The 14068-nt window shown below is 39.8% G+C and overlaps 1 protein-coding gene across 1 annotated transcript; it reads left to right on the top strand.

Moving 5' to 3' along the window:
* The first annotated feature begins 7822 nt into the window (after positions 1–7822).
* Positions 7823–12508, top strand: LOC143633689 (serine hydroxymethyltransferase 1, mitochondrial). The gene is made up of 16 exons (XM_077101944.1): positions 7823–8029; positions 8131–8181; positions 8267–8353; positions 8880–9001; positions 9112–9188; positions 9279–9403; positions 9485–9577; positions 10000–10092; positions 10190–10387; positions 10482–10586; positions 10678–10743; positions 11228–11305; positions 11405–11516; positions 11596–11706; positions 12114–12276; positions 12358–12508. Exons 1-15 carry the CDS (start codon positions 7940–7942, stop codon positions 12257–12259), a joined length of 1554 nt encoding a protein of 517 aa, XP_076958059.1. The 5' UTR covers positions 7823–7939; the 3' UTR covers positions 12260–12276; positions 12358–12508.
* The last annotated feature ends 1560 nt before the right edge of the window (positions 12509–14068 follow it).

Genomic DNA, 14068 nt, shown 5'->3' with positions numbered 1-14068 from the left:
AATGGAGGGTTAGGAGTACTCCAATCCAAATAAGATAACATAATAAAGAAAGGTTTTGCATACCTAACGAAGGATCCTCCGCGTCAAGTTGTTCCAGACGCGCTTCCAAGGCAGCAGGATTTGTCTTTTTAGATTTTTTCTTTTTCAAGACAATCTTCACCGGATTAACCTTACGTTTGCCCACCACCTTGAAAACGTCCGCATCAACGACTGGATGTTTACCCTCAGCGGTGGTATCATCAGCTTCCGGACCCTTGACATCCGCAGAAGTACCAGCGTCATCTTGACCCGCCGACTGACTAGCAGTGGCTCGTTGACGGGTAAGACCTGCAGTTGAACCCACAGCTCTATTAACATCAGTTGAACAACCTTCTTCGCAAAGTGACGACTCCTCGCTAAACGAAAAGAGTACAATCACTCCGCTAGAAGTAATAGCAGTCACAGGTCAGGGTTTCAAAATTCCCTCACCTTTCTGGATGCAATCTTTAACATATGCCTCACCTTTGGCATACATCGCCTCGGAAACTTTGGGTTCCTGGCGGAAAGCTGTGGGAAATACGAAGTTAGAACGAGTGCGCTCAAGAAAGGATGCATCCCTCTTATCGATGGGGCGGCGCACCATCATTCCCCCCTCATGATCCAACAAAGTGTTAAAGGCGGAACCTTCACCTATACAAACAATAAAACAAGTCAGAAATTGGGCGTTCATAATATATAAAAAAAACGACAACACAAAAAGAAGACAGATATAACACGAAGCTTACTCTTGTTGGTCCTTTCGTAATATGGTTCTAACTTGGGGAATGGCCACAAACGACTCATCTTGGCGCTCACCATTGCCCCTTCATGAATTGGGCGCAGGGGAGTGGGCGTGCATTTTAGCGTTTTATACCACGCCTGGCCCTCATGAGCGTTGGCGGAAACCACAGGCATGGGAGCGTCCGCCTTGCGTTTTGTCATCTTGAAGGGAATGGCGTCTTCTCGGATCCAGAAAAATTTTGGCTTCCATCCATGGAGACTACGGAGCCACTCCGTACCTATGGTCCTCTTCTCGATGGATTCAAAACTGTACCATCCATCGGAAAAAGTCATTTTATAAAACACGGCAAACATGCCGACAGTCGGTTCAAGGTTGCGAGATTGGCAACAGAATTCGAAATGTCGAATCCTCAACATCCCAAACTGATGGATCTGGGAAAGATGAATCCCATAAGTTGTCAAAATCGATTCGACAAACTTGGTAATTAGAATCCGGAAGTACCCCTTTGTAAAATGGTCCACATAGACAGTCATTTTCTTTGGGGGAGGACTAGTGGCAATAGAACCACTAGCAGGACGCTCTGGTTCCCATTCCGTCGTCAATCCGTATACGTTTACAACGTCATTATAATCCTCTTCTTTAAGGCATACTTCAACCTCGTTGATAGTAGGGGTACTCTTATTTTCTTTAGCCATTTGAATAACAGAAAGATGAAAAAATCTCAGAAAAGTAGAAGAAATCTCAGAGAAGGTTGAAAAGTCTAGAATGTTTGGGAGAAATCTGAAAGCGATAAAGGTTAAATGGAAATCGCAAGGGTTATATTTATACCCATCGCAATTAATGCGATCCATAAAGTGACAGAGGAGAGAGAAACCGTGGACCGCCAGATGGCTGACACGTCATGTGGGAATTTCAAGATAATGCAAATAGGCTCTCACCGACGTTCTCCACGTCTTGTCAGTTGTCTTCAAAGAGTTTCTCTCTCCGCCACATCATCATAGTTATCCAAACTTTTAAACATTTTAAAAAGTTGTAAATTTCAAAAATATCTTTTAGAGATATTTTCTCCAAACAGTTGAATGTCCACAAAAGTCAAAAAGCTTTTTCTCATTAATTTTCAAAACATAATTACAAAAAGAGAAAAGGAAAATTAAAAGTATCAAACATCTAAGCCTATCCTAAGGATTCGAGGTTGATGGGTCTTTCGTACCCTTTAACGAAGTATCTTCCGACGAATCATCCTCAGACTCTTCACCAAGAGAGATCTTCAAAAGTTGCAAGCCGTCATCTGCGGAAGCAAGTTCCGGGAGCATATCTTGTAAAGGGAAGGTTAAAGTATCATGCTCTTTAATCCGATTAGCACGATCTTGTTTAACATTTACACCATGAAGCGGGTGATCTTTAAATGTACGATTGATCTGAGCATAACTCATCCCTTCATGAAAGCCCGCCACACGCTCAAGTGAAAAGGAAGCAGCCATCACATTGGAAAAACTACCATTCAGCTCCTTACTTCCTTTGATATGGCGGACGACCTGTCAGGACAAAAACATAAGTTCCCAGTATCAAAAGAATGAGAGTAAGAGAACAAGTAATAAAGAATAACTTACAGCATCAACACCCCGAGTAAGTAACCATTGACGGTCCTACTCCGCATGTTCCGCCCGTGCTCGAAACTCCATTGATTCCGCGATGGATTCCTAATGGGATTGAAGAAGAGAGTTATAGGTAGTCTGAGTTTCAGCAGCACTCTGGTCTTTGAGTTCGACTCGCTCTTTTTGCAACTTTAGATCCGCCTCAAGATCATGAATTCGGGCACCTTGAAGGGCCACTCGATTTTCCAACGAGGAATTGATTTCCTAAGCACGGGCTAAATCATCTTTATCTTTTGAGCATTTGCCCGATCAGCTTCACGAATGGCATTTTGCCTCTCACAAGCTTCTTTCCATCGGCATGCCGCACTAGCATTACGGTCTTGCTCGCTCTTGAGGGCTCTCTGCATCAGCCGGCTTCCACTTAGCAGTTTGGGCAGCAATGCGATGCTCCTCAGCCTCTTTCTTGGCAGCCTCAGTGGCCCGCCGGGCCTCTCCCACTTTCCTGCCTAAGGTACGCCACTCACTTAGGACTTCTTGGCTACCGGCTAAAGCATTAGCTAGGTGGTAGGCCACATTGGTATGTAGGTCATGGCGGGAAAGATCGCGTTGATACGCCATTTCAGTAGGTGGCGTAGAGTGTTCAACGAAATCCATACACGCTCTAGGATGAGAGAACCGTGACCCATTAGTAATGCCCCATGGAGGGACAAACAATTCATGTGTATCACCCAGGCTCGTATCCCCGAAGTAACGAGAACCCGAAGGTTTAAGGCGAGCTGGGGTTGAAAAAGGTTGTTGGGGAGGAGGCTGAGGAGGAGACTCCTCAGTCATGTAATACTCCTCATTAACAATAGGATTGTCCTGCTGACCACCTGCACCACCCCCAGCCTGAAAAATATAGTCAAAACGAGTATCAGTTTCAGACTGGACGTTAGATCCTTCCATAATGGCAGTATCAATCGGAGGGGTTGGCACCCTTTCCTCTACTAAAGGTGAGGATGGTTGATCCTCCGTGTTAATATTGCTAGGAGGAGTCGGAGGCTTATCCTCCACATTCTTCTCTGGAGAAGGAGATGGTTGCTGTTCAGTTTGAGGAGTCGGAGGCTTATCCTCCACATAATGGCAGTATCAATCGGAGAAGGAGATGACCATCTCTGGAGAAGGAGATGGTCAAAGTATCATGCTCTTTAATCCGATTAGCACGATCTTGTTTAACATTTACACCATGAAGCGGGTGATCTTTAAATGTACGATTGATCTGAGCATAACTCATCCCTTCATGAAAGCCCGCCACACGCTCAAGTGAAAAGGAAGCAGCCATCACATTGGAAAAACTACCATTCAGCTCCTTACTTCCTTTGATATGGCGGACGACCTGTCAGGACAAAAACATAAGTTCCCAGTATCAAAAGAATGAGAGTAAGAGAACAAGTAATAAAGAATAACTTACAGCATCAACGCCCCGAGTAAGGAACCATTGACGGTCCTGCTCCGCATGTTCCGCCCGTGCTCGAAACTCCATTGATTCCGCGATGGATTCCTAATGGGATTGAAGAAGAGAGTTATAGGTAGTCTAAGTTTCAGCAGCACTCTGGTCTTTGAGTTCGACTCGCTCTTTTTGCAACTTTAGATCCGCCTCAAGATCATGAATTCGGGCACCTTGAAGGGCCACTCGATTTTCCAACGAGGAATTGATTTCCTAAGCACGGGCTAAATAATCTTTATCTTTTGAGCCTTTGCCCGATCAGCTTCACGAATGGCATTTTGCCTCTCACAAGCTTCTTTCCATCGGCATGCCGCACTAGCATTACGGTCTTGCTCGCTCTTGAGGGCTCTCTGCATCAGCCGGCTTCCACTTAGCAGTTTGGGCAGCAATGCGATGCTCCTCAGCCTCTTTCTTGGCAGCCTCAGTGGCCCGCCGGGCCTCTCCCACTTTCCTGCCTAAGGTACGCCACTCACTTAGGACTTCTTGGCTACCGGCTAAAGCATTAGCTAGGTGGTAGGCCACATTGGTATGTAGGTCATGGCGGGAAAGATCGCGTTGATACGCCATTTCAGTAGGTGGCGTAGAGTGTTCAATGAAATCCATACACGCTCTAGGATGAGAGAACCGTGACCCATTAGTAATGCCCCATGGAGGGACAAACAATTCATGTGTATCACCCAGGCTCGTATCCCCGAAGTAACGAGAACCCGAAGGTTTAAGGCGAGCTGGGGTTGAAAAAGGTTGTTGGGGAGGAGGCTGAGGAGGAGACTCCTCAGTCATGTAATACTCCTCATTAACAATAGGATTGTCCTGCTGACCACCTGCACCACCCCCAGCCTGAAAAATATAGTCAAAACGAGTATCAGTTTCAGACTGGACGTTAGATCCTTCCATAATGGCAGTATCAATCGGAGGGGTTGGCACCCTTTCCTCTACTAAAGGTGAGGATGGTTGATCCTCCGTGTTAATATTGCTAGGAGGAGTCGGAGGCTTATCCTCCACATTCTTCTCTGGAGAAGGAGATGGTTGCTGTTCAGTTTGAGGAGTTGGTGTAGGCAACTTCTCAGAGACACCTTCACTAAAGATCAGTGGGTCTATAAAAACAAAAGCCATTTTTAGCTACACATTTTATGAAAGTATAGTACTTAAAAAGATTAATATGTACCTTCAACAGTGTCAATACGGTCAGCAAGGCTATATTGTGGCTTCTTAGGACGGTGAATTTTTCGTTTCTTCTTCAAAGGACCCGCCTCAGCATCCGCAGTCTTGACGCCCGCTTGTCCTGCTTGAAAAGCCATAAAAGCTCTCATTTTTCTCTAATTCTGCCAACAAATGGGAGACAGAAGAAGGTTCAGGTGTATCATCATCAGATTCCCTCTCTCATTGGGAGATCGAGAAGTCAGAACTATCGCCGTCATCATCACTCGACAATAAAGTGGCGATCGTCCCGTCATAAGTAATAGCAAAAAGCGGATGAGGGTTTAGAACATACGCACCTGTCTCAAAGGTGGCGTTCGAGACAATAGGCTTAGCCCGCACCTTCTTTGGGAAAAGGAAGCGGGACTCAGTCTTCTCAAGAATAGGCATGTCACCGGCATCCCGGATGCCATGTCGGACACAACCCCTATCTTCAAAAAGGGCATTGAACATCGAACTTCGACCTGAGGAGATAAAAAATTTAATAATAGAATACATCGCAAAAGAAGGAAAAACAGTAAGGATAACTTACGTTCATATAAGTCAACAAAAATGGGCTCCATAAATTCTGTTGGCCACAAACGGCTCATGCCTGCCCACACTAGAGCTTCTTCTGGCAAGGCCCGCATAGGTGTTGGTTCCATCGTGAGTATACGATACCATTCTTGACCCTCATGAGCAGCAGAAACAACGTCAGGAAGGGCAGAATTCACCGGACGACGAACCATGTCTAGCGGCACCACGTCCTCAGAAATCCAAAAGAACTTATTTCGCCAATCCGCGGATGCCTTTTCGACTTCATATCCGATACTTCGATCAGAAAACCCTTGACACGTATACCAACCATTACGGATAGTAAGACGGTAAAAAACTGGAAATCGATCAATATGTGGCACCATGTCATGTGCTATGCATACAAATTCATAATGACGAATCCGCATCATAGCACGGGGATGCAATTGAGATAAGTGAATCCCATAGGCAGTTAACACCTTCTGAAGAAATCTCGTTATGGGCAATCGGAAATTCCCATGAACAAAATAATCGGCATACAAAGCCATTTTCCCAGGCGGTGGGAAACTGGCTATCGAACCGATAGAAGGAAACTCTGGCTCCCACTCGGGTGGAATACCATACGTTTCCAATAACTTTTCATATTCTGAGTAGTCCCATGCAACTTCTATCTCGTCAACTTCAGTCTGAACGTTCGACATTATAGAAAGATTTGAAGAGAGAATATAAGAAAGTTCGATACTTTATCAGAGAGAAAGCAGAAGGATGGGTAGAGAATAAAGAAGATAAAACTTCAAATAGAAGATATCTCTTATTATTTATACCCATCGCAATTAATGCGATGGGATATGAACAGTAGATAGAGAAAAACATCACCTAATCAGCGACTGACACGTCACGCGGGAAATTTGAAAAAGAGAAAAAGCTGCACAGTTGGGTACAGTGACAGCCGTCAAAAACGTCCCATCATCTATTCACGCGCCTGCGAGTAGTCAACTTGTCCCTTTTTCATGATTATCCATACCAATAGAAGATATTTTTACCTAAACTTCGAAATTCAAAAATCCCCAAAACTCATTAGAGTCCAAAATTTCACCCGCATAAAGACCTCACGCGGAAGAAACACTGGACTGGGGGGACTTATAGAGGTAGGGCACCAAAAAGACCCAAATAACCTTAAGTACTACCCGCGGGTCACACAGGAACCTCTAATAAGCCACCCGCGGGGCACACAGATCACCCGCATATCACGATAGTGGAAGAATGTCCTCATTTCACGCGCGGAAGCATCCTTGCACCCTCGAAAGTCGTCCGCGAGGAAGTGCCAGCGGAACAGCTGTCACCAACCAATTACCTTCTAGAAGAATATCCACGATTTTTATGTGAGAAATACGTGACCTACTAGCCAATGAACAAAGGGCACCTGGCCAGGTTGTTATAACCGTGCACATGGCCAGGGTGCGATCCGTCCTATCGTTGGGCAACACGTGACCGGGTGTTATACCCATGCACATGGGACGTATAGCTTAACCTATCATAAAAGGACACGTGTCCAGACGGTTATTGAGGATCTTCTAGAAGAGGACAGCTGGCCCAGTCACCTTCCTACATCCTTCGGCTATAAATACCTTGTCAAACGGTATGAGGTATTCATTCACTCACTTGCATTCTGACTACACTTAGTCTATTTACTTCAGTACTTCCTCTATTTACGAACGTTACTGATTCTCACGCCGGAGGGTGGTTACAGGAAAACCCCCACTCTTGTCCTTCCTGTAACGAAACTCACGGTGTCTGTTTTGCAGGTTCTGGTCATTGGACTTTGGGGAATTATACTCATATCATTGGTCGTAATTATCGTATCTTACCCTGTGGACTCATTGGATCCATGACCCAGTATCGGGGATCGGATCCGTGTTTCTTCAGCCCCTTTCTAACATCTACAATAACTACATGCTTTCATATTACACTGCCACGACACCATCTTCCAAGGCTCGTGTGGCGCTCCTAGTTGCCCCAGAGCCAACTAATCAGTTTCACTTATAATTAGGGTCTACTGACAACACTTTACAATCAGTGATGTGTTCGGTCTATAAGCGCACCTAAACAAGTTAATCAAGATATTTCAATTCAAAAAGCCGTTAAGAGGTGCGGATCGGGTAATCGTGGAGCAAACGGATAACACTCGGTTTTATCTTTTTCTACAAAAGAAAGGAGCACCATAAAAGTGACCCCAATTATCTCCAACCACCAAAATCTCACCCAAATCCAATCCGCACCAAAACAAATTGTGCGCGCCAAATACCTGTACTCCATTAACTGTTCCTTATTATTATCTCTTCTAGAGAGAGAAACCCAAACCTAGAGAGAGAGAGAAACATATCACCAATGGCGATGGCCTTAGCTCTTCGCAGGCTCTCATCTTCTGCTGACAAGCCGTTGCAACGTCTCTTCAATGGCGGTCAATTGTACGCAATGGTCCGTTGATTCATTTCTGCTCTTATTAGTTTCAATTGGTTATATGTGTGTTATAGGTGATTTTGCATTGGTTTGAGTTTGTTGTGTGATTTGTTTCGCAGGCGAGTTTACCTAGCGAGGCGGTGTACGAGAAGGAGAGGCCTGGAGTTACTGTGAGTTTAAGTTCTTAATTGATTTGTTGATTTTGTGTGTGAATTGGTTGCTTATTATTGATGGTGGAGGATTTTGGAATTGTAGTGGCCGAAGCAGTTGAATGCTCCGCTTGAGGTTGTGGATCCTGAGATTGCGGATATTATCGAGCATGAAAAGGCTCGCCAATGGAAGGTTATTTCTGTTAATCTGATACTGTTACTTTATGTGTATTAGGTTTTCAATTGGCAGATCTAGGTGGTTTAATAGAGAAGATAAGGTTATTTAGGTTTAAAGTGAAGTTTTGTTTGTAAATTCAAATAGTTTAATGTATATTTAACAAGTATAGATAGATTATGCTTTATAAACTTTCTATGAAGATTGATAAATTAGAAGGTGTATATACTTTCTAGCTTCCTGGTGTTTAGGTTAATTATGTGTTTTTCTTCATAATCGCGTAATAGTAGGATTGAAATCCGTGTTAAATTGTAGTGAGGAAGCGTTTAAATAAATAAAACACAAGAAAAACAGTATTATTATTATTTGTAAAACAGAGATTATCCGGATTTTGTTATTAGTATTATTTGTTTATTTTAATAAATTGAGACAACAGTGATGCTAGATTAGGTTTCAGTTTTCAAGTTTTTAAAAACAGTGACAATGGATTGAAGTTTCATTATCTGACTCTGATTTGGTTATTTATTTTATTTTGCTTTTAAAGGGTCTTGAACTCATTCCATCAGAGAACTTTACCTCCCTATCAGTGATGCAAGCAGTTGGATCAGTGATGACCAACAAATACAGTGAAGGATACCCTGGTGCTAGATACTATGGTGGAAATGAGTAAGCGTTTTTCTTTACTGAATCATGGTGTTTGTTAGGTGTTGATGGTTTAGTTTATACATCTTCTGTTGCAATTTGATTTTTAAGATGTTACAAAATTCTGCTTCTAGGTATATTGACATGGCAGAAACCTTGTGTCAGAAGCGCGCTTTGGAAGCCTTTCGGTTAGACCCTGCAAAATGGGGAGGTAGTTACAATTCACTTAATAATGCATATTGCTAATACCAATTTATATTCATTAAACTTACAAGATGTTTAATTATCATTTATGATGCAGTGAATGTGCAGCCTCTTTCAGGGTCACCATCTAATTTCCAGGTCTACACTGCGTTATTAAAGGCCCATGACAGAATCATGGCACTGGATCTTCCTCATGGTGGTCATCTGTCACATGGTTATCAGGTGCTAAAAATGTTCTTTCATTCTCATCTAGAACAGTGTCGTTTTACTATAATCTGATTTTTATTCTTTTAACAATTTCAGACTGATACAAAAAAAATATCTGCGGTGTCCATATTTTTCGAGACCATGCCTTACAGATTGGACGAGAGCACTGGCTTAATTGATTATGACCAGGTACTCTTGACTCTATACCATTTGAATCTCTTCAAAACTCCACAAAATTTAAGAACTTCAAGAATTTTTAACAACCAACCATTTTATTTATTTATTTATTTTATACATTTAATATTATGTGAGGGTAGTTTTGGCATTTATCATACGTAATTTCATGATTACATAATATGTAAATTGATTAATACACATGTAAATTTGTGATTGCATATATGTGATCACAAAATTACATATAATAATTAACAAAACCACCCTCAAGTATTATTAGATATATAAACTAAATACAAAAAATGATTGGTTGTTAAGAGTTTTCATATTCTCTGGAAGTTTTGGAATGATCCTGATCCTTTGTGTTTGTGTGTCTGTTTACTATATTGAAATTTAAAGAGGATTTGGTTGTTAATTTGGTAATTCCCAAATTGCAGTTGGAGAAAAGTGCTACGCTCTTCAGGCCAAAACTGATTGTTGCTGGTGCAAGTGCTTATTCTCGATTATACGACTATGCTAGAATCCGCAAAGTAAGTACTATAAAATTAGATTGTTTATTGTAATATAAGCATGGTTATGTTTTATATTATTACACTCACATATTCTCAAATATCATTTATTCAACAGGTTTGCGACAAGCAAAAGGCTATTCTGTTGGCAGATATGGCTCACATTAGCGGGTTGGTTGCAGCCGGGGTCGTCCCATCCCCTTTTGAATATGCAGATGTTGTAACCACCACAACCCACAAGTCACTCAGGGGCCCACGTGGTGCTATGATTTTCTACAGGAAAGGACTGAAAGAAGTTAACAAACAAGGCAAAGAGGTACATTTGTCTAAGTAGTTAATTTCTAATTTTGGATTATTATTATTACTATCATATATTGAATTATTTATAATACGCTCTTTATTTCTGGAAGGTGTTTTATGATTATGAAGACAAAATCAACCAGGCTGTCTTTCCTGGACTTCAAGGGGGGCCACACAATCACACCATCACTGGATTGGCAGTTGCATTGAAACAGGTTTGTTTCTTTCAACGATTTATATAAATTCTTTTGATAATAGTTTAATTTCCCAATTTTCTGTTTATGTTTTGCACTTACATGAATACAGGCAACAACACCAGAATACAAGGCGTACCAAGAACAAGTCATGAGTAATTCTGCCAAGTTTGCAGAGGTATGATATAATGTAACGAAGTCAGGGTGATCCAGGTTGGGCTCGAGTTTGAGCTCAAACTTAAACGAGCCAAATCGAATCGGCTCATTTGTTTTAACAAGCTGAAAAGTTGAGCTCAAGCTCGGCTCGTAAAAGACTCTAACCAACTCTTGGCTCGTCGAACATACACATAATAGATTTATTATTATTATTAATATTGGGGTTTAACTTAAATTAGTTAATCAAGCAGCCAGCAAGCCAGTTATCGAGCCGACCCAACCCTGGCTTGGGCTCAACTCGCTTACAAAGCGTGCTGGCTCGGATCGACTTGTTTGCAAACGAGTTTTTTCCGAGCCAAGCTTTTTCAAGCGAACTTCGAGCGAGCCACAAGCCAAGAGCATTTAGAACAACCCTAGATATAATTAAGCCACATGTAATTTCTGGAAATTTTCATTTTCATTTTTTCAAATTCAATAACCATCATAAGTCATTTTTTTTTATTCAGACTCTAGTTAAGCACGGGTATGAACTTGTTTCTGGCGGAACAGATAACCACTTAGTTCTGGTTAATTTGAAAAACAAGGTAAACAAGAGAAAGCTCCATTCAAATATTCATTTTGACGATAATATTAAAATATATATTGAAATTATACTCGTTTGCATCTACTTTACTTATTACCAGGGAATTGATGGTTCAAGGGTTGAAAAGGTGTTGGAAGCTGTTCACATTGCAGCCAATAAGAACACTGTTCCTGGTGATGTTTCCGCCATGGTTCCTGGTGGCATCAGAATGGGTGAGCAAATTTTTTTATTTTTTTTTAACTCACATTTAATCAATATTACCAATAATTATCCATACCTGTGTTGTTTTAGGAACCCCTGCTCTCACTTCTAGGGGATTTGTTGAAGAGGATTTTGCTAAAGTTGCTTACTTCTTTGACCTTGCTGTAAAATTGGCTCTGAAGGTCAAGGGTGAAGCCCAAGGTATTACACATTCATACCTTCATGTTCATCATTATTATGTTATGTGAGACAACTAGTGGGCAGCAGTGTTAAAATTTGTAAGGCTTGGTTTTGACGACTTATGCATTAGTATTGTTCCCGCGAACAAAATTCAGGTCGAAATACTGATTAAAATATAGACTTTTATAAAACATCATATCTAAAGGTTGTAAGAGGAAACAAAATAATAACTATAAAAAAACAAAACCTTGAAGCAGCTTTGACAGATTGTATGTCTGTGCTTCAATGACTTGTACATTGTCATAGAAACTCGGTTTAGATTGAAGTTTACATCGAAACTTTTAACTAATATAATAATAATAATAAATTAATAATAATAACAACAACAATAATAAATTCTAACTAATATATTCTTGTTTGTGAATCAGGGACAAAGTTGAAGGACTTTGTGGCTGCATTGCAGTCAAGTGGCTTCCAATCAGAAATCTCAAAGCTACGCCATGACGTGGAGGAGTATGCGAAACAATTCCCAACAATCGGGTTTGAGAAAGAAACCATGAAATACAAAAACTAAGGAATCATACAAGCTAGGTATGGATTTGAATGAGACATTGGGGTGTGATTATTTTGTGATTCTTATTTTTTTGTTTAATATGTTGATGTATGGAACAGGTACCATGAAGATGGAAGTGATGCTTCCATATCAAACCAGTATCTGTTCTAGAATGTGGATTATAAGGCTTCTGTATGATGAAACTTATGTATATGTAAATCAATGGAGCATTTCAATTAAACTTTTTATTTAATCTTGATTAATTACTAATTACTCTTTGTGTGATTTCCTTATCATACATCCCCTTAAAACTTGGTATGATATCATATATACTACCCAACAAAAAATTTTACAATATCAAATGTACTTTTTTTTAACCTCTTTATTATATTTGATAGAGGTATGGTGTGTCACATCTCTACTCAAACCTTATCAATACCTTTATTGTAGGTTTATTTTCACTAGGAATGATTAATTGATTGATTGATATATACACATTTTTTATTTTATCACATTATAGCATTTTCTTAAAACATGTGTTAGCATAAGATAATTAGAGTGTAAAGGACACATATATGCGTATTATAAACCTATAATAAGTTGTATTATAATAAAATGGGTATAAAGTCTTAAGTTTTTTTATATTGATACATGATAATTATTTTCGTTGGACATATATATTATTATGCAAGTTTTTAAGGTTTAATCGAAAAATCATTAACTAAGAGTAAAAATAAAAGGATAAATCTAAAGCTTTCAACTTTAGAAAATATGATTAAAATGATGGCGTAATTTTGTTTTTATTATTATTTTTTTTTTGTAGAAGAAGGAGATCGTATAGAAGTAGGTTATCCATCTTAAATACCACATAATAAACATATAGTCCTTATGTATAAAAGTAACATGTTAAATTTCAATCGTATTTTAATATATATGTACCAGCAAATGAAAAAGTAAGTTAAAGTATTCACACTATAATTTTTTTGGTTTTCTCAGGGAAGAGAGAAAATAAGGTGAAGAAAAAAACAGATAGTTTAGAAATGAAAGATTGTAGTTTTATTCTTTCATAAAAACACACGAAAATATCCTTTGTGAGAGTGACTAGGAGAGATGAGAAAGGAAAGAGAATATCAAAAAACACCGGATGCTCTTATAATGCCTAATACATGTATTATAAATACGAGTTTGAACGTGTTCTCTTACTTTTTCGTGTTTTGGCTGGTTTATTCAACAATATATTGTACAAATTACAAAATCTAAAATATCCGCAAGACAAACATAAACATCAAAACTTAATAAAACATAACTTAAGAAATTTTTAGGAAGCATACATAAGCATCATGGATTTAATTTACCAAATACATAGTTTTCTAGACTATTTGGACGGTTTATAGTTTCAACCATGAAACCGTCCAAACTACTTATCAATTTAATTTTACGACTGGTTTCTTGAAAAGCTTCAGTCATAACTTAAGAAAAATTTTCAAACCATGTTATTGTTTTAGTTTATTGTTTCTAACGACCGTGAAAAACCACAATCCACCTTTCGATAACGAGCTATGTAAGACAATGTGTAGTGGATGGAGCCCATATGGGGGCGTTTTGCGCCAGGTCATCATATGAGCTTTTTACAACAAAATGATTTAGTGGATGGAGCCCTTTCAATCATTACCCAATTAATATTTTTTCTATATATTACTATGTTTAATAAACATAAAGATTTGATTGGTTAGAGTTTGTGGGAAAAAAACCTGATTGATTGAATGAATAATGGGGGAGGCACTTTGTAGAAAACGCTTCCAACCCAAAACCAGTTCAAGACGCCTTGGT

The sequence above is a fragment of the Bidens hawaiensis genome, unplaced genomic scaffold (assembly GCF_021521415.1).
Source record: "Bidens hawaiensis isolate Kalapana, Puna unplaced genomic scaffold, B.hawaiensis_p1.1 tig00006845_1, whole genome shotgun sequence".
Taxonomy (NCBI): Eukaryota; Viridiplantae; Streptophyta; class Magnoliopsida; order Asterales; family Asteraceae; genus Bidens; species Bidens hawaiensis.
Note: the sequence above shows the minus strand (reverse complement) of the source record. Positions and strands in the feature narration are given on the sequence as shown.

Coding starts and splice junctions, on each gene's coding strand:
- LOC143633689 (XM_077101944.1), top strand. CDS start 7,940: ATGGCGATGGCCTTAGCTCTTCGCAGGCTCTCATCTTCTGCTGACAAG. Junction 10,388..10,481: donor TTAACAAACAAGGCAAAGAG/GTACATTTGTCT, acceptor TATTTCTGGAAG/GTGTTTTATGATTATGAAGA. Junction 11,517..11,595: donor TCCTGGTGGCATCAGAATGG/GTGAGCAAATTT, acceptor GTGTTGTTTTAG/GAACCCCTGCTCTCACTTCT.